At 34.9% G+C, this 21029-nt stretch overlaps 1 protein-coding gene, 2 long non-coding RNA genes and 1 pseudogene across 5 annotated transcripts; 2 read left to right on the top strand and 2 right to left on the bottom strand.

The window, feature by feature from the left end:
- Positions 1–441: 441 nt before the first annotated feature.
- On the bottom strand, positions 442–11782 carry LOC118481836 (annotated as a pseudogene).
- LOC118482245 lies at positions 3731–5932 on the top strand. The gene is made up of 3 exons (XR_004867936.1): positions 3731–4307; positions 5498–5573; positions 5638–5932. It is a non-coding gene; the product is annotated as an uncharacterized LOC118482245 (long non-coding RNA).
- On the top strand, positions 5973–10644 carry LOC110879695. Of its 3 annotated transcripts, none has more exons than XR_004867934.1 (9): positions 5973–6055; positions 6131–6206; positions 6278–6444; positions 7025–7106; positions 8334–8386; positions 8835–9049; positions 9622–9700; positions 10103–10178; positions 10343–10644. It is a non-coding gene; the product is annotated as an uncharacterized LOC110879695 (long non-coding RNA). The 3 variants fall into 3 exon arrangements; XR_002558889.2 differs by having other exon boundaries at positions 6987–7106; XR_004867935.1 differs by lacking the exon at positions 8835–9049.
- Positions 11783–16583: 4801 nt separating the features above from the next.
- LOC110879694 (NAP1-related protein 1) lies at positions 16584–19049 on the bottom strand. The gene is made up of 10 exons (XM_022128207.2): positions 18745–19049; positions 18127–18249; positions 18001–18051; positions 17797–17868; positions 17601–17714; positions 17449–17510; positions 17244–17304; positions 17091–17147; positions 16959–16994; positions 16584–16853 (listed from the first exon to the last, which is right to left on the bottom strand). Exons 1-10 carry the CDS (start codon positions 18871–18873, stop codon positions 16803–16805), a joined length of 756 nt encoding a protein of 251 aa, XP_021983899.1. The 5' UTR covers positions 18874–19049; the 3' UTR covers positions 16584–16802.
- Positions 19050–21029: the final 1980 nt, after the last annotated feature.

The raw sequence follows: 21029 nt of genomic DNA, 5'->3' as shown, positions 1-21029 counted from the left end.
CATTGTCTTGCCCCTTTGGCTCATGTACTTTTAGGTTTATATCTGTTTTCGATACGAGATTTTGGTTTTGAACTGTATGTATGTTGTTTAGGTGTAAGTTGGTTATCTCACTAGAATGAACGAATATATCACAATGTAAGGCCTCCTATGTGCCTGAAATAAAGGCACGTACAGCTGAGAAACTAACTGAACTATATAACAGAAACTAATTGTATAACTAACTGCATAACTGATACAACTATAAAATTAATGAACCACACAACTGAGACCTACTGCTCTAACAAGTTGAGTTGAAGAAGACCTTCAACGCTCAACGCTCTTGGTTTTAAAATGTGCGAATCAGGAGCGCATAATGTGCGATGCGCTCTAAGTCGCATAATGCACGCTTTTTTATTGACCACTATAGAGTAAAGTTGTACAATGAGCTTGTATAATGTGCTTGATAAGCTTGTATAATGTGCTTAATAAGCTTGTACAATGAGCTTATGAAGTTGTTAAGTGAGTTTCTACATAGATATAGCTTCAAGAAAGAGCAATAACACTGGATTTGACAATTACAAAACCAAAACAAGCAGTAGCAGCAGCCAGATTATGTTTGTTTGTCGGTTAAATTTCGTAATGTGTGATTCTGATGATATCTTCAGGGTTGGATGGTGGGTGAGTCTTGTTTCTCAGCCTCAAAGCCTGATAATCCTTGTAATAAAACCCTCTGTACTTGGCCGCCAATCCAATCTCTTGAGCAAATTTCGGCAACGGTTCCACCCACTTGTCCCCTTGCAAATTATACAAAAATACATACGAAAGACGGCTTCTTCCCTCTGGTCTCACCACTCTTATGTGTCGCGCTTTTAAATTTTTTATTACTCAACACCTGCAATACATTCCAAACGTGTGAATATTGTTTTGTTGGTGTTAAGAGTCGAATATGGCATGCAATATGTTAACCTGAAAAACATCACTGATGTTGACAACCAATGTGCCTGTTGAGGGGATGTCCAGAATCCATTCCCCATTCTTGCAAACCCCTAAACCTCCAACGTCTTCTTGAAGAACAATGGTGATCAAGTTTCCATCTTCATGTTGGGTTATGCCATTGTTATCGGTTTCTGTTCCGGGCAGGCATCGCATCGTTACCATGAAATCCCAGCTTCGATCGCTGTTGTATTCCTTTAGAAAGTTTGGACTGGAGGGAGGCTTAAACAGTCATTGATTATGTCCTCTAATAGTTATTAGTTCCCCTGTTTTCACAAAATATTTGAACATCTCTTTCAATGTTTTCCTGAAAATTTGTTAAGAGACCACCAGGTTTCAATATGATGATATATAGTTGTATCACGTCAAAGGAATATGATCCGGTGTCTTAAAACTCATATGGTTTGTTTACCAATTAATGGGTTGGGCGTGAATGAGAGCGTGTGGATAATGAAAACCCTTCATTTGAAGGAAGGAGGGTGCCAAACGACTATAACACATAAGCCTATATAGTATTTGTGGTCTACCTTAAGTTTTCATACTTCTCCCATCAAATTAAGGTATTTTTTTCTGAATTACTAATATGACATTTTAACGGGATAATCTTGTTAGTAAGGTATGGAAACTTCAAATCCAGCAAAATGTATGTGAAAAGAAAAGCACACTACTAATATGACATTTCAAAGAATAATCTTGTTAGTAAAAGGTGTGGAAGATTCAAATCCAGCAAAGTGTACGTGGCTAGTTAATAACGAAAGTTGTGAATTTTGGGGTGTATAGGATTGCTTATTTTAATGACTTATTAGCTTATTGACTTTTTGAAAAGTTAAAAAGTGTTTGGGAGAAACTATTTTGTCAGGGGAAAAGTCAATAAGTCACTCCATTATGACTTATCAACTTCCAAAAATTTATAAGTTGTTCGCCAAACATGGCCTTAAGAGTAGATTTAAAGGGAGTTGGCCGGTGTTCAACACTATCCGTATCCGAAAATCCGATCCGAATTATCCAATATCCGAATCCGAAATATCCGAATTTCGGATATCCGAATTTTCGGATTCGGAGTCGGATAGTGATTTTAAAAATCTCCGGATATCCGAAATATCCGAAAATTTAATTTTTATTTTTTTCGGATATACGAATATCCGAAAATATCCGAAGTATCAGAAAATATCCAAAAAGTATCTGAAAAATATCCGAAATATCCGAAAATTTCCGAAATATCCGAAAAATATCCGAAAACTTATATTCGGATATCCAAAACTATCCGAAATATCTAGTTCTATATATAAAAATAATAAAAAAAATAAAATTCGGATATTCGGATATCCGATTCACTATCCGATCGGATATCCGAAATTTCAGATACGGTTTCGAATAGTGAAATTTGGTATCCGAAATTTTCGGATATTCGAATTTTCGGATATCCGGTTTTGAACACCTCTAGAGTTAGGGGCTCTTTGAGAACCTTTGCGCATTAAAAGGTCTATTTGAGTAAGGTGTTGTTTGTTTTTTAAGAGGTAAAATGTCTGCAGTCTGTGGACTATATCTGTAGAAAATGAGGTGGATCAAACCTCTGTAGTCTGCAAAGAGAAGATTGTTTGTTTTTTAACGTATATAGACTTCTAAAATAAACTGGAGGTGGTGTACGGACGGTGATGGTCGGTGGTGGTAAACGTGAATGGTGGACGGTGGTGGTGGACGGCAGTGGTGGGTGGTGGACGTGGACGGTGGATGGTGGTGGTGGACGGTGGTGGTGCCGATGGACAGTAGTGGTGGTGACGGTGGTGGGTGGTGGACGATGGTGGTGGGTGGTGGTGTTTAACCCTCTTCAGACCTTAGAAATTCTTAGAAGTGGTTGGGCCAAGTCTGCACCAACTAGAGCTCGCGTAAACGTTTTTTAATGAAACGTCTTGGAAAAACAAATAGTCTGCAAATGTCAATGTCTGTGCGTGGTCTATGCGGTGCAAACACAAGAGCATGCACATATCTTTTTTAGAAAAACAAACACCACCTAAGATAAACACAGATGAGCAGATAAAGGTATAAAACTTTGATTCAGTTATCATTTTGAAATTTAAATAGGTAAGAGACTTTGGGGATGTTTGAAACTTCTTAATGGTTAAGTGCTGAACCAGTAAGAGGTCTGAACCATTAAGTGCTGAACCAGTAAGAAGTCTAGAGGTCTGAACCATTAAGAGTCAGTATAATGTTTAACCATTCAGAGGTAAATGTCTGACCAATTCAGATTAGAGATCATAACCATTCAGACTCAGTATAATGATTAACCATTCAGAAGCAAATGTCTGAACCATTCAGACATCTACTCGTAAAACAAACAGTCTAAACTATTAAGTGTTAAACCATTAAAAGATCTGAACTATTAAGAGGCAAACAAACAGCCCTTACTGAATGATTCAGAGGTATCATCTAAACAAACCAAATGCACTTAATACTAACTGATTATCATTAAATTTTAATATAACAAAAAACCTATAAAGTATTGGCTGAATCTCTCTATTATAATAAATCAAAGGTGATAAATCCTAGGTGTCAACATTTGAAGGCCTCCCCATTAATCTGATCTTAGGTGTCAAATTTCTAGCCAATCCACGTCATACTTTCCTATGTGTAATTTTGTGAGAATTTGCAATTTTTATGTATATTAATTAATGTTTCAAACTTGCTGAAATGTTTGGGCGGTCAAATCAGGCTTCAAAATTTTCATTCAAATTTCAAATCACGTGTCTCTCTTCGAAAAGTCCTTTTGTTGCTCTCTTCCCCCTTCTCTCTCCTTCATTCTCGAAACTCTAAAATCTACAGCAGCTCCTTCTCTCTCCTTTATTCTTTCACTATTCTTTCATCTTCATCTTCTCCCAGAGAAACCTTAAAAGGCAAAGTTAGTCAGATAGACCTTAAATCACTTTTAGGGGGCTACAATCAAATGAACAAGAGGCTGAGAGGTATTGATTTTGTCATAATCGAAAGAAGGATGAAGGCGCAGTGATGAACTGGGTTTTGATAGGAGTTTCAAGGGTAAGTTTTTGAGTGTTCTTTTGCTTATTGGCTCGAAAGAAATTACAGCAGAGAGAGAGAGAGGCAGGAAAGAGACACGGCGGCGACGTTTAGGGTTCCGCCGCAAACAAAACGACGGTGACGACTGTGGTTGACGTCGCAAGCTCCGGTTCCGGCAAGAGATAAGTGGATGCTATTGTGGTTAATAGTCATGATAAGAGGATGCAATGACTTATGTGTATTCCTTTTTGTCACCGTCCCTTCTACCGCCTTACCTAACCTTCTAATTCGGCCGTTTCGAACCTCCTTCAACCGGGTTTCAGGTATTCCTTTTTGTTTTTGTTTTTTCTTTCAGGCATTTCGTCGAACACTTGCTGGATAATGTATAGTTCGATGTTTATAAGTGTTTAGAAAGATTTTGGAATTTTGGGTATTATAGATTTGAGTATGGGTTCATGTTGTGTGCTAGACATTTATTGTTATGTGTGATTAAAGTATTAGATTTTGTTAGATATCATAATCTATTGAGTGGATGGAAGTTTGCTCTTTCTAAAGAACAAATTTCAAACAAGAAAATATCTTTAAGGCAATTAGAAGTGACTTAAATTATCTAATTTATGGACTGATTTAAAATTGAATTGAAGTATGAAACTGAACTTGCAAGCTGGCCCTGTTAGAACAAGAAAGGTGTATGAATTGTGTGTGCTTAGTTGATATTATCTTGGCAATGGTTTAAACCAAATTCGGTTAAATTTTTATGGATTTGTGTTTATGTACTTTTATCAGTTTTGTGTGTTATGATAAATAATCTGCTATCTTTCATAAGTGTTTGGTCTATTTTAAGCAAACAAGAATCTAGATGCTTTTTTTAGTTTTTAAAAGTTATCTGAATTATGTACTTTTCCTCTATCCTCTATGAATATTTTTAATTTGATTTTGATTGTTTATAGGAATTAACTTTACACTATGTTATTCTTGATTAGTCATCAAACACAATGGGCGATTAAATTATTTTATACTTATTTTTATTGTTGATGCCGAATCTTTTTATCGATTGAAAGTGTACATGTGGAGGAGAATCACATTATTGATCAAGTTGTTGAACCACCAGAGAAAGTCTCAAGTTGCCGAGCCGAGTCCAGTTTTAGGTGTTTTATATATAACTTTCAAGTATTTGGTAGGTCGGTTGGGTTGTGTAGTGGGTAAAAAAGGGTTTAGGTCAACAAGGCTTGAAACGAGCTCGGTCGGGGAGAAACTGACCCATACCACATTATTTATGTGTTAATAATCTGAGATTACGATTGCATTAGGCTTTAATGATTGGCTGGTATACATAAACATTGTATGCCTAGAGGTTAAACTTATAGATTTCCGAATTAAGAGATGTTATTGATGCTTTTCTATGATTTTTTTTTTTTAATAAAAAGTAGAGCCTATTTTTTTACTTGGTGTGTTTTCTTTGTTTACAAAGAAAAGAAAAAAAAGATCATTCACCAATTTATTGTTTATACAGGGTGGTGGTGAAAGCCTGAATCAACTCTATAAACGTTGCACAAATTCATTGCAAGCGATTGGCAGTAAACACCAAGGTAAAATTTTGTCTTACCCTCCTGTTTTAGTTTTCACTTAGATTAATGATTGTTGAGATGATAGGGGAGCGGGTTGTGGTGGTGACTCATGGTGGTGTGATCAGAGCACTTCATGAGTGGGCTTCTTTAGGTACAGGACACCGAGCAGGAAGGATACTGAACAGTCAATGTATTACACTTATCGGATCCCGACAAATAGGTCATCAAATCATGGGGGGATGTCAGTCATCTGAATGGAGCCGGGTACTTAGACTCGGGTTTTGGTGGCGATCGAACTTCCGGTTAGGCTTTTTCGTACATGTCCATTTGTTGACTTGCTAGATGCATTTAATAACCAACATGTCAAGTCTTTGATGGGCTGTGAATTAATTTCATCTTTTCTTAATTTCTTCTTTTTTTTTTGGCAGGTTGCTGGACTTGCCATTGTTTCTGTTATTTGTTTTACCTCAAGTTCGGTTGTTGCTTTTTTCACAAATATACCAGTATGTACTTTTTGTCCTTGGGTTCATGTTTCTCAAGGTTTCTCTTCCGGGCCGGGCCCATGTCAATTTTTGTAGGTGCTGTATCATTGTGATTGGCGGAGCTTTAGAGGGATCTATGTCTCTCTTCTACTGATCGTATACTATTTTATAGGTAAACAATGACACATTTTCTTAAAAAACCTTAATTTAGTTGAAATATAGTGGAATAACATGTTTCTCCAGGTTCATCTGTACCTTCAGCTTTTGTATTATGGATAATGAGAGAACTGCCGCCGTCGGTTGTGATAAACGTACCCGAAGAATCAAGAACACTTGCTTTTGTTAGTGACTATTCACCTGCAACAGAACCCCAGCAGAATTGGACAACGATTGCTACTGCACAGAATCAGGTTCGTTCAAATGCTTCATTTGTCGGTTAACTTCTTTGGGGCCTCAGTCCAAACCGTTGAAAGTGACCAACTGAACCGCACTGGTCCTACATATGTATTCGTATTTATAGATTAATTTTTAATATTTTTGTAACATATATTTTAATATAAAGCTTGTGAATTCGTATCATTCAAAATCAATGTGCAAACCATCCCTCTAACTAATCATATCCTTTTTTTTTTCTAATTTATTGGCTTAAAGCGGCCATACAATCACATTTCGATTTTATCAATTCTTTATATCTCTGTCTTATAAAATTGATAGTATTTGTTAAAATATGGCCATAACATTCATTTCAAAGACTTAGTGTTATATTTTTTGTTATAATTGTTTTTTAATACATGGTTTGTATTTGTGGGATGAGGAAACAAATGTTTTGTTTATGGGCTAAGGCGTATAAGTCTAAGTGACCTAACTTGCTCTTATGAGAATATGTTTTGTTAATGTTTTTTATTCTTAGGTTTTTGTGTGTGTGATTGAAATGTTATAATTTTCATTACAGGCACTAAAAGCAATCCACTATTTATATTTGATCATCAGGTGGTGGGCTCAGGATCCCTTTCAATCACAGCAACCCGCAAGCCATGGCTAATATGCTTTGGAGATAAATCTCATTAGTTTTGTAAGTAATCAAATCCCTTTAGTAGGAACCTTATTATGTAATATCAGTTTATATAGTTTATATGATTGTGATGACATGTTGGAAAGCAATACATCTTTGCAAACAATGTATAAACAACCATCAAAGTAGATAATAAATGTGGAAGCAACTGAACTGATAATTTTTTTCTCAATTTTTTTGTTCTGAGAGTTAAAGTGCACATTTAAAGTATATTTTAGCTTTCATATGGACTGTTAATTGATATATCATATTGATAGATTTAAAATGTGTTTTAACTTATAGCTTCATGGAATATATGATATTGTTAGATTTAAATTGTGATTAATTGATATACGAAGTGACATTATAACTTCTTATCAAGTTAATAGGCTTCATGCCTTATTCTTAAATTGAATTTAAGTGATTTACTAATGAATGAGAGTAAGGTCGAACTTGGATTGGGTCAAAACGGATTTTTGACCAAAAGGTCAGGCCTGATTGTATGGGTGACAAAAATATCCGAGCCCGGTGGGTAGACCCGAAACCCGACACAAATGGGACAGGTATACCCGATACCCGACCCGATTATCCGAAAACCACATATCTGTTTACCCGAACTATATACCCGATCACATACCCGAACTTTTTAATTTATATTTATATTTTCCATTAACCCTTATCTATTAGTGATTTATTTTAATATGTTCATAATATGAAAAAATATATTTTCTTTTAGCATATGTATTTCATGATAGTATTTATATTTTGTATGTTGTGAAGTATATAGATATAGGTGTATAAATATTATAAATTTATTATTAATTTATGATAAAATTTATAAGCATGTAATGTATATTTTTAATTTATAATCGTTGTTGCACAAATACCCGATGGGTATTGGGTCGGGTATGAGGCATGATTTTACAACCGGGTATAGGTATGGGATTACCAATACCCGACCCGAACGTGACCCATTGCCATCCCTAGGCTTGAGTTGAAACCAGGTTGTATTATGAAAAAAATTATATCTTTTCATGGCAGTATCAACATATTCTCTAATGGGCCAAATGAGCTTTTTAAAGAAGTTGGTAGTTCATATTCTCTACCACACGTTAGTTTGGGGTAAAATAAAACATTATTGTGCCTAACTTGAGTGTGCATAAATGATAAAATCATGAAATTAGTTATATGGTTAATGAATGTTGAACTTAAGCATAATATATGCGTACTTATGATGTTTGACTTTAGGATATCAACAACGTGATATGAAGATTCACAATGTAGGAACACGAGAAACCAATGTGAGTTCATACCACCCCCTATCTAATATTGGTTGTATATTTGTGATCTTATATCGAGTTTTACTTATATTTGTTATATTGATTGAGAAGCATAGAATAGAGTGTAATGTGTATTAATTGAACTCCAAGTTTGGAATTTCATGAACAGATAGCAATACACAATATGAGGAGGTAATGTATTTTCCTACTTGGTTAATATCATGTTAAAAGAATGTATATTTGTATACTGGTTGGAAGGAAGTTTCAGAATGTATGTCATATGAGCATGAAGTCAACAAGGAAATGCTTTTACCGTTAGTTAATTTATTATTATTAAAATTTTGAGAATTTTGATGTGTTAACTATATGCCAAAGGGCGAAGACTTCAATATATCGCTTATCTTTTAGTACATGACATCAGTCATATATTTAACTTAAAATTTATGAATAACTCTTTCTGTTTATATAGTGGATTTTCGTTGTTGCGATACCCACATCGTAACAAAGGTCTGGCCTTCACTGACAAAGAGAGAGATGCTCATTATTTACGTGGTTTTTTCCTCTGGTTGTCGATCACGATCTTCAGGTTTTTATATTTTTTGTACTCGCCCCAGCTTCTATTTTTCTACATCTTTTCTGAATTGTCAACTAGCCCAAGTGACTGAACGAACTTTGGATAGTTTGGTAACTCACACACCTATCTACGCCTAACGAGGTAAAAATTTATAAAATGTTACTAAGTTGTAATGGTTTTGTGATCAGAGGCGAAGGTTAATTGTTACTCGGGGGTGCACCCGCCCACCCCAATGTTTCGGTTAGAAGTGTATATTTTCCGATTTTTCGTCCGGAAATTTTAAAAATTAAATAGGATTGCGTCCCCAAATTATTTTTCCTAAATATTTATACAATATATAAATTAAAGTAAAGTTTGTTACCACTTTGTATATCCTAAATATTTATTACAATTTAATTAAAGTAAAGTTTGTTACTACTTTGTATATATTTTAACTCTTATTTGATTAACCATAGATTACCCACCACACAATAAACTTAATCACAAGTTTTTATGTTTAAGGATGGGTCCTTTGAATGAATGAATTTTTTTAGTTTTATTTAGAACTATTATTATTTGACCTGACCTGAATCGATAGCCAACCCGACCCGAAACATAACGATGGGAAAAAAAATTTTAGGTCTCATCACTTTACGCCCCCTCGAAGCTTTTGGTCAAGCTCCGCCACTGTTTGTGATGTCAGGGAGCTGAGAGCCATTGGAAGGTTTCTATATAAGTACTCCTAAGCTGAAGCCGAAGAATATAATAATTTTCAAAGACTGGTAAGTGAGTCTTAGTTTAACCAGGTGCTTAATATCTACCTTGAGTATGTCATGGCGGCTTGCAAGTTCTTTGATGAATCATAGGAACCCAAGTTTATGGTGATTATGGCTTTAAAAACACATCACACCAAGTTTTTCCAAACCAACTCTTCCACCAGGTTTAATATTTTTTTTTATTTAAAAAGTTGTGATGTTGAGATAACTAAACAAACAAAAACTAAATTTCGCACTCTTCCTTTGGTTACATGAACGATTTTTTACAATAAAGTTTGCCATCTTAAATACAATGGCTTCTACTTATGCGCTCAGAGTGGACCCATTGTGAGTGTTATATATCAAACCACAAATTTTATACTTGCTTAAAACGTATGATGATGGGATTATATGTTGTTTTTTATTTAGGGAACCACCCGACCCGCTCATTACCATGTACTTCTCAATCAGATTGGCTTCTCTGCATATTAGTTACATCCTATGTGTAAGTTGTATAATTAGTTAACTAATAAAAATGAATTATAAATTCAAGATTAATGCTATTGAGAAAGTGAAAAGCGTTTCAGTATCAGGTAGGGTAAGGATTGAAAATAATTTTTTGAGGCTAAAGTGTCTGTATTGAACGGCTTTCTTCTGCCCTTTCTGCAGTGGATACGGGGTCAGGGCCAGACAGGTGGAGGTGCTATTTAGAAGGCTCGGGCGAGTTTACTGTTTGCAACCTTCATTACAAGCTACAAAGGTCTGGTGCATTCAGTAGTGGGTTATGTTTCTGCCAGAACAATTGGTCTCTCTTGAAAGTGATTTTTTTAGCGTGGAGGGTTGCTTTAAATGGGTTACCCACGTTGACAGCCTTACAGCAGAGAGGAATTGGTTTGGGCTCGGTCCGATAGCCTAATATATTAATTTCCAGGGTCTCCAAATATATGTAATAATTTCTTTTTCGGGTTGTCCCAAAACAAATGCACTGTATGGTATATTTTCTTTATTGGTAATGTTTGCCAAACATGATTGGTTATCCACTCATAAGAAATCATATAAAAAATTTCTTTTGTAAATATAACTTTTTTTAACATAACCCATAACCCGTGAAGCTCACGGGTATATAACCTAGTTTTATAGATACAACCGTCCTCGAATATGTGCACGTGGCGTTAGATGCAGGTATTGATTGATACATCAACCACCTACCTCGGTTGGTGGCCACGATAGCAAGAAAATTTTGCATTTTGTTAGTAAGTGATTAATAGCTAACAGATTTACATAAATGATAAATCTGCTTTAAACTTTATGTTAGCTTTCATTAAATAATTTATACAACAATGAATAATTTAAGAGGTATACTTGTCTACATTTTTAGTCAGGTTTTTAAATATAATGTTATAAGCTTATAATTACTTTTATATCAATTTATAATCATCGACCCTTTGAAAACATCTGATAAAATTGGCATGGCCGGCCCGGGGTGTGCGGTGAGGACCACCGGCCAGGGCATAAATTTTTTTTAGTAGAGTATACCTATACAAACACCAACATAGGCTTACTTACAAGACTATTCTTATGCTTTAGTTTAGTTATTAGCCCATTGGCATTATGTTTAGAACTTTATTGAGCCCAATACCTAATTTCGTTAAGGCCTAAGGACACGTTTTTTTAAAGCTCGAACAGAGTACACGAATTCTAAGGGCCGGCCCTGAGGCCCTGAAAATTGGAACGATACAGAAAACATTAGCACACAAATCACCTGAAATCAGGAGGATTATCTGGGAGGACATTGAAGGGTGATTCCGGTGGGAACATGAGCAAGTACTCGTTCTTATCCGGTGAGTGGTCCGGCTGCTTGTTGTAGCCGGCGGGAAGTGGCGCATCCTGGCCGGAGCTAGACTTCCGTTTCACCTCATCTGAGTAGTTAAAAAACATCTTGGAAAGCTCCATTGCTTGGTTCATCAGATCAAGTGGAACACCATGGTTCACTATTTGGAAGAACCCGTAGTCAGTGCAGGCTTCGGCTATAGTGTCCTTGGCCCTTTTCCGGCCGGACTCGTCTCCGGCTGTGAAGAAAGGTGACAGGTCAACAGTGGCGGACCCATGAATTTTTTTATGGGGGTTCGGAATATTTTTAAAAATTTTAGGCCCCTAGGTATATAAGTAAAAAACCGGTTCGTATCGGGTCGGGTCGGGTCATGTAAAACAAACGAACATCAAACTAAATTTATATAATCATCAAAAACATGTCAAACCTTGTTACAAACATAATTAAAACGTCGACGCCCTACGAGTTTTCATTTTTTGAAATCTATCCAAAACATCATCTAAAATTAAAATTCTTAAGCAATTCTTTTTCTATATAACATAAGTATATCGCTCCATAACATAATGTTTCAAATTTAATTTTAATTTTCAACTATTCAAGCCCTAGAAATCATAACGTAAGTTGTAATCACCCTAAAAATCTATAAACAACATAATCTAAAAATACTAGTTATTGAAACCGTCGCCGTGTTGCGGCGAATTTGTTTTGTTATTTAGTCTGTGTTTATACGTGTTTGAAATCACTACGAGCGCGTTGCACACGGAATTGCTGAGAAGAATAAAAAGAAAATGTAGAAAAAAATACTAAAAAATAACCGAAAGAAAATCAACTAAAAAAGTTGTATGGTAATGATGTTGTTTGGTAGAAACCCGTAGTCAAAGATGAGCAAATAGTAATGGGTATCGATACCGAATTTCCTGAACCGAAAGATCCTAAGTACCAGTTCGGTACTGACGTTTGGCGTTCCTGGTACCGGTTCGCTACCGGTTTTTACCTTCATATACCGATACCGTAACCGGTATTCTCGGTAGCAATACCAATTCGGTATCAGTTGGTACCAAGCTCATCTTTACCCCTGAAACTAAAAAAAAAGTTGTACGATACCGCTGTTATTCGTACGGTACCCATGATCAGTGATGAGCAAATGGTACTGGGTAGTAGTACCAAATTTCTCGAACTAAAAGATTATCGAACTCGATCCGGTACCGACTTTTGGCGTTTTATGTACCAGGCTGGTGCTGTTTTTTACCTTCATGTACCGATAACGAACCGGTATCAGTTGGTACCAAGCTCATCCCTACCCCTGAAACTAAAAAACAAAGTTGTACGATACCGTTGTTGTTCGTACGGTACCTGTGATTAGGGATGAGCAAATGGTACTGGATAGTAGTACCAAATTTCTCGAACTAAAAGATTATCAAACTCAATCCGGTACCGACTTTTGACGTTTTATGTACCATGCTGGTGCTGTTTTATACCTTCATGTACCGATAACGAACCGATATTTTTGAATTTTCGATACAAGTACTGGTTAACACCAAGCTTATCAAACTTAAAAAGTAAAGAAGATAACAATTATTATACTGTAAAAATAATAAAACTATAAACAAACCATATATAATATTTTATTATATTGTAATTACTGTTCATTTCATTCTCCTATTAATATATAGGAGAATATAAACAACATAATCACCCTAAAAATCATCTAAACAACCATAAACAACCTCAAAACACACAAAATTTCAAACCTATTTAACAACTTTATTACCCTTTTTTTCTCCTATAATATCAATCAAAGTCATCAAAATAACAAAGAAACTTACCCGTGTTCGGATTCCGGTTAGATTTGGTGTCAAACGACGGTGGTATGGTGGCTGATTACGGTGGTCGTCGGCTGCTGGACTGTTGTCGTTGGGTGATGTTGTTCGTTGGCAGTGCAGGGACGCAAGAGAGAGAGAGAGCGGGAGAGAATTTCTAAACGTTTTGGGCTTTAATTATTTTATTATAGTTTGAAATATTGTTAGGTTTGGTTAATAGACTAAAACTTAGTGGGCTAACTAGTTAGGAATTATAAGTGGGTAAAGGTATGGGTATTTGGGTTTAGTTAGTTAGGTATTAAAAGTTATATAATTTAGGTAGTATTTTTTTTAAATAGAAGTTTACTAAAAAAATATATAAAATATAAATTGATAACACTTTTTACCTAAGGAGTGCGGACGAAAAATTTCAAGGGTGCGGTCGAAAAATTCCAAGGGGTGCGGACGAAAAATTCCAAGGGGTGCGGACGAAAAATTCCAAGGGGTGCGGACGGGATTTTCGAGGGAAATTAGCACTAATTTTTTTTTCCCCAGGGGTGCGCCCGCCCACCTTGGGATGGGCTTGAGTCCGCCCCTGCAGGTCAACGGTGGGAATAGCTGGTGCAGGGCATACTATTACATACGATGGATACGTTACAAAATGGACTTCAAATGAATAGTTGATAAATAAGAGCCGGCTCTTGCGCCGGCAAATCCGTGCCGTCGCCCCATGCTCAAATTTGCAAAGGGCCCTAAAGATTTTTATAAGCTTATATATATTATGTAAAAAAGTGTAGGTCGTGTAGTGGAAAAACATCTTAAGATGATGTAGAGGTCTCAAGTTCAAGTGATGTCTCCACCACTAAGGTTTTATTTTTTTAATTCATTTTCCCTTGTCCTTAACCACATTTTGAGCCCAATTCTTTTTGTCGCCCGAGCCTAAATGTTTTTTAAGTTTCACGAATGATTGTAATTGTAAGTAATTAAGTGTTGCGGCAGGAATTTGGTCAATTGTGGGATATATAGATATCGGCACTTGGTATAGGTATAGTAATCGAAAAATAAAAGCCAAAAATAATAGGTTTGTGATATACCCAAAAAGATCCTGACAAGTGTTTTACATCAATCGAAAACCATAAAAACTAATATTAGAACAGCGATCTCCCACAACTCGGTTGACTTTCGTAGGGCCGGCCCTGAGAATTCGTGTACCCTGTTCAAACTCGAAAAAATGTGCTCTTAGACCTTAACGAAATTGGGTATTAGGCTCACTAAAGGTATAAACCTAATGTCAATGGGCTAATAACTAATCTAAACCATAAGAATAGTTTTGTAAGTGGGCCTATGTTGGTGTTTGTATGGGTATACCCTATTAAAAAATATTTTACATATACATGTCGGGTTTTTTTTCATAAAATAACGTGTCCCTCGAAATATCGGGCCCTGACCAGTGGTCCTCCCCGCCCACCCCAGGGCCGCCCATGGACTTTCGCAACGCACAAAATTCAAAACTTGAAGTGATAATCCAATCTCCAATTAAAACCATAAACAAGTAAACATAAACTAAACGAATGATCGATCATACCTTGGATGATTTGTGTTGATTGTTCACTTCCCCTCTCAAAAACTTCAAGTGTTGATGAAACAAATGTGGAAATCATTAGTCCCTTAATCCTCCTCCCCAACTTAACTACATATTACACATTACCACCTTGACCCCTTTTGTTTACAAATAGACAACATGAACCTTGGACTTTTCCAATTATAAATTTAGATGTTGGTGGGAGAGGATGTCCCGAAATGGACGCATGTTGTTAAGAATAGCGACGGACCCAAAACTTTTTTCACCGTTTGTCATAATTTGGTCGATATTCGCATAATTATCAAGAGGGACATGTTATGATAGGTCATCGAAACCGATTTTAACCGGTTTGGGTGTGTTTGGTTTTATTTGTTATGTTCTGTTTAGTTGTTTGGTTGGTCTATGTGTGTGTAAGTTTCCTATTGGATGTACTCCCATGTAATAAAATGCTAATAAACGAAATATTTGAGTTTTTTTAGTATGAATCCAGATTTTTTTTATTTGTTTGTAACTTCGTTTGGGGTTTTGAAGATGATTTCAATTTTGTTTAAAGATGATTTTTTTGTTTTAGTTTTAGTTTCAACTTATTTTAATATTGCTTAAAATTAACAGCTAATATGTTAACACTTAACACTTGAGAATCTAAGCAATTAACAAGCTACTAACAATAAAATTTAAAAACAGTAAAACAATTGGCGTATTGCAAGTCAGGTCCAGTTTTCGGCCGAGTTTTTCTTTTATTTTGTAGGGTATATTCATGTCTTCCTGGGTCATAATCATTCATTTGGTATGTCTAATTGTTGTATTGCTTATGTCTTCATGTTTAGTATGACTGAAAATAAGAAACAACCTTTTCTAGATATCCCAAGGTTTGAATGACTTAACGTATTCATATAGCTTTAAATTTACACATATAAAACATTGTACAGTGACGGAACCATAACTTTTTTAACATGTGGGTCGCAATATAACTATATTTAGTAGCACACATCTATTAAGTTTCTCAGGAATGCATACACAAGCTTGAGAAAGGATATTATTGTAACAGGAGTTACAATTACTTCATTTTAACATTAAAAAAACATATTTTTTTTTCTAGTTACAACACACATTAAAAAACATATCTTTTTTTCTAGTTATAACACACTGATGGATATCTAAGAAAAATATATAACCCATCTTGTTGTTTAACTTGATATTATTATCTTCGTAAAGATACATTTTTCTATTAAGAAGCACAGGTTACACACGCGTAGGTTAGATGTTAGGAGCGAACACCAACACACACTGGCGCCAGGGGATGGACAGTGGCCGTAAGTAAGAGGGGCGCAAGGGGGGTGTTCACCACAACAGGGAGCACTAATCGTAAAAGATGAACGGTCTTTTCAAGGCTTTTTAGGCTAAAATGGTAAAATTAGTCCTCAAATTCAAAGAGCAACTTTTGGAAAATAATAAATAGAGTTTAATGTATCTTGGTTCTTAGTAGTTTTTTTTTCTAACAGCGAAATCTATTTGCCATCAAGAATCTAGAAATCCCGAAAAAAACAAAACAACGTTATGAGATTAGATCACGAATATTGAACTCACACCACGAGTTACAGATGTCTTGATTCATATAGTTAAACAAGATTCTTTGTTTGTTATCGATACCTTTCTTTAGTTAATTAACCCAAGACGGCCATGCCAGAACATAAAAGGTGAGAAACAAGCACATGAGCTCTAAATAAATAACCCAAGACCGCTACTTTATAAAGTCGTTTCATCCCTAAAACACTCCAAATTGCAGTTCGGGTAGAAAGGAAAAAAAGGAAACACAGTAAACTAACTATAAACCAATGAACCGATCCTTTTAGTGATAGCCGACATACCCCTAAAGCTGATACCTTCTGCGAATTTTTCGAACCACTTTACACCAACTCATTCATCCTCTTGTTCATCTTCTTCGTCATCGTCTTCTGAGCCATTCTCCTGTGGAAGTCTAGATGTTAGACCCGTAATTTAAAAATAAAACCCTTTTAATAACAACGAAAAAGATAGAATCTCGTGGATGCATAGAATCTTGAGCATTATTACCTCTTCATCACCTTCAAACTCTTCCTCGTCAGCATCCTTCAAAGGAAAAATGTGCAACGAAAAATCAGAAAAAGAAAAGAAAGAAAGATACAACCAGCAAAAATGAATATAGATGTAAAATAAGAAAATTACATTGTTGAAATATGTTAACGGATTAGTCCACAAGTCCTCCTTGATTATTTCAGCAACCTGCAAAAAGAAATTCATTTATTATAACATTAAAACAATTATAAACTTAAATAAGTGCGAGTCATTCGACTCGTGTATAATCCAAAGTGATCATACCTCATCATGAATTTCCTCCATTTCTTCTTTCTGTTGGGTTTCGCTGAACCAGCCAAAAAAACTACACAAAAAAATATTAAATTTAAAAAAATTATATATATATATATATATATCACTCAAATGCAACAAGATAATCCTTTATATATATATATACATCTTGTCAAATTTTAATGGAAATATAACTAGAAAAAATTAAAGGAGGAACCTGTCCTCCTCATGGGGCCTCTTATTTCCATTTTTCTCATGTGCAACTCCATTGGGAACACCCTACAAAAGAAAGAAACAGAATTACCCAAAAAAGCGGTCGAGCAATTAAAGTATTTATTAATAATAAATGAATAAGCAAATATGTTTTACCATCCCCTCTTTCCACTTAATAGGTGTAGAAGTAATTTTTGTGGTTCCTTCATCAAGGAAGGTGAAAGTCTTGGTGAGCTTTGTGTCCTCAAAATACGGGTTCGGACTGAAGTTCTAAAGAACGGAAGTATAAAATCAAATTAATATATAAAGGCGAATAAAACGATCAACTAACACATAGAAAAGAATTACTCACAAACGAGATCGAATAACCAGACTTCATATCTTTAAAATCTTCTACTTCAATAGAGGTTAAATGCTTGAAGATCTAGTACAAAATAAAAACATAACAAGATAGTCATTTAACATATTAAATTATTAACAATCGCATACTGTAAATAGTTAACTGGATCTTTAACGGGATAAAAACTCATTAACCTAAACCGAGTAAAGAATTAACCTTTTGGTCTTCTTCATTGAGCAGATCGGAAAGGACAGGGTGACTCAAGAACTGCATAAACAAATACAAATCAGACTCAAACCAGATTAAAATCAATATCACAACAGATCATAACAAACTACTCACGGCGGTCAGCCAGAAATCCGGAATCGATTTGATGATATCACTCCTTTTATCGTAAACCGGCTTCCTAACCTCGTTATACTTCTGCTCCACTTCCAACACCTCATCACTTGCCTTCTCATTGATCTGGTGCCACATAAGCAATTAAAGAACAGAAATTGCATACCGATTTACCCATCAAACAACAAAAAATAAATTTCAATTGAACCCAATTCACAAAACTAAAAAATAAAGTACATATGTATCAAACTTCTGCCAAAAGTGAAAAATTACATACACAAAAATTATTATTAAAATTTAAAGCACAACAAAAATAAACCTTAAAATCAAATTTGAGTACAAATGTAACAAATTTCTGTCAAAAAGTGAGAAATTGTACACACAAATAATATCATTAGAAACAGAACAAAAAACCCCACAATATACAATCAAATTTGAGTACAGATATAACAAATTTCTGCCAAAAAGTTCCAAACTTTAAGCACAAAAATAATTATAAAGACTCTTTAAGCAATTCTTGATGACTAACAAGAAATTCTTGACACCAATTTCTATCAAATCGGGTGTCTTTAAAACGAAATAAAGATTAAAAATTTATAAAAAGAATCAAAAAGGGTGTACCTTTTCGAGCTCATCTTGGATCTCCTGCAACTTTTCGATGGTAAGAACAAGTTCGCCGTCGATTTGCTCATCGTTCTCCTGGTCGTTTTTGTCTCCAACTTTGGGTTTCTTACCCTTATCGGCTACCATTTTGAAACCCTAAATTGATATGAAGAAATCGACAGGTTGTTTCTAGTTCTTGTTGGGAAAACAAGGGTTGAAAGACGAAAGGGGAAGGTAGGCAATGGGTTTGTGTTGTTTTAGGGTTTGGGGAGTATGTGAAAACAAAAGAATTAGGGTTTTGTTGGCAATAACTCCACGGTTTTGGATCGGAGATACGGATAACAATTATTATAATTTTTTATAGCATAAAATGAATCTTTTTTTTAATTAATAGAGTATCTTGAATTCAGGAGTGAATTATGAATAATGACTTGATTATTTTTCTCAAAACTAGAATTTTTCCATGTACCAACCAAACGGAAAAATCAATTTTTAAAGCAGTTTTATTACATTACAATATATATTTAAAACCAACTTGTTCTAATTAGTAATGATTGTTTAAAACATCAATTTTAGATAACGTAAAAATAAGTATTTAATTTTTTCTGGTGGATACCGGATTGGTATGTTTTGTAAAAATATTTTATCACAAATTTAGTTGTAAAAAAATAACGAAAAGAAGTTATAAAAGGAATATAAAACTATTACGTTAAAGGCCTACATTATTTAAAGTGTAAGTGATAAATTTAAAACTTAATAAATTTAGTTAAAATTCAAGGGGTAGGAATTTAAGTAGTTTAAAAAAAATTAACAAAAGTTGAGGCACTTAATAAATTTAGTTAAAATTCAAAGGGTAGGAAATTAAGTTGTTTTAAAAAAAATAACAAAAGTTGAGGGGACACTTAATAAATTTAGTTAAAATTCAAGGGGTAGGAATGTAAATTGTTTTAAAAAAAACTAACAAAAGTTGAGGGGACAATAATAAATTAGTTAAAATTTAAAGGAAGGAATGTAAGTTGTTTAAAAAAAATAACAAAAGTTGAGGGGGCATTAAATAAATTAGTTAGAAATTGAAAGGTAGAAATGTAAGTTGTTTAAAAAAAACTAACAAAAATTGGTAAAAATGGTAAAAACCAAAACCTTGGTGGTCAAAAATGAATTATTATAAGATGATTAAAAATGCCACTCAAAGAGAAGTTAAGTACAAAAATATCATAAAGAAGAAAATGTGAAGTATATGAGTGTATGGCATTCTTTTGTAATTAAAAGAAAAAGAAAGGGAATATTGATTACTATAGCTAAGAATGTAATTTAATATAGAGTATAAGACTATGGGGTGTGGGGTGTGGGTTGGGGCGGTGGATGAGGTTTAACGCTGGCTACACCACCCCGGCTAAGTGTTAGGCATGGTGTTGCTCGTTTGGCGTGGAGATTGTGCCTGGCGTGGGGCGGGGGGGGGGGGGGGTGACATGGCGGGCTTTGGTTGGCTGGTTCAAAGTAGCCATTGGGGGTAACCGCTATGCCAAACCAATTTAAAAAAAATACATTTTACCTATGGCGTGAGCTCAAACCAAAGCTGGATCGCTTTAAAGCTTGCTTCGATCGTGTCCCTACCGGCGACTTGACCCACAACGATCGACTCGAAATCGCGAAAATCAAACAAGCACGATGAGAATACGGATTTTAAGTAGGTTGCCCACTTTAATATTTATCATACTCTATAGTTTTTTTTTATTTTTAAGGATTTAATAAGTAGTTTTTTTTATTTTTTAGGATTTAATAAGTAGGGGTTTTTTTAATTTTTTAGGATTTAATAAGTAGGTTTTTTTTTATTTTTTAGGGTTGTTCTTTATGTAAAAATATTTAAATTAATATAAATTGAGTTTTTTTATATAATTGTCAGCTTAAAAAATGACACATGGCACCCCAACGCCGGCCTGGGTGGCAATATATTGGATGAGATTTTTCTTGTTTGGTATCAAAAGATTCTTAATAACAAGTCAGCTATTTGTTTTTTAATAGTAAGTGCTTTGAAGACACTCGCTAACTCTTTTAAGGTGAGAACAAGCTTTTAAGCCCTTTTTAAGTTCAAATCATTCCCAATGATACTTACTCCCTTTATATATAAATTGCACTTAGACCATGTGTACTCGAGCACTATGAGGGGTGAAAGCAGCCTATAGCGCCCCATAATGCCCAAAACACCGCCCCTTGGGGGTTATGTTGGGGGTTATGAGTTGTGCGTGACGGTGATAACGGGGTTTTGTTTTGATTTCTCTCTCAAACCTATACATACATACATA

Source organism: Helianthus annuus, chromosome 9 (assembly GCF_002127325.2).
Source record: "Helianthus annuus cultivar XRQ/B chromosome 9, HanXRQr2.0-SUNRISE, whole genome shotgun sequence".
Classification (NCBI taxonomy): domain Eukaryota; kingdom Viridiplantae; phylum Streptophyta; class Magnoliopsida; order Asterales; family Asteraceae; genus Helianthus; species Helianthus annuus.
This window is presented reverse-complemented; position numbering and strand designations above follow the sequence as displayed.

Excerpts from the sequence above, each read along its gene's own strand:
- LOC110879694 (XM_022128207.2), bottom strand. The coding sequence starts at position 18,873 with ATGGTAGCCGATAAGGGTAAGAAACCCAAAGTTGGAGACAAAAACGAC. Across the intron at positions 17,511-17,600 it reads TTAAGTGGAAAGAGGGGATG|GGTGTTCCCAATGGAGTTGC; the intron begins GTAAAACATATT and ends TTTCTTTTGTAG. Across the intron at positions 16,854-16,958 it reads AGTTTGAAGGTGATGAAGAG|GAGAATGGCTCAGAAGACGA; the intron begins GTAATAATGCTC and ends AGACTTCCACAG.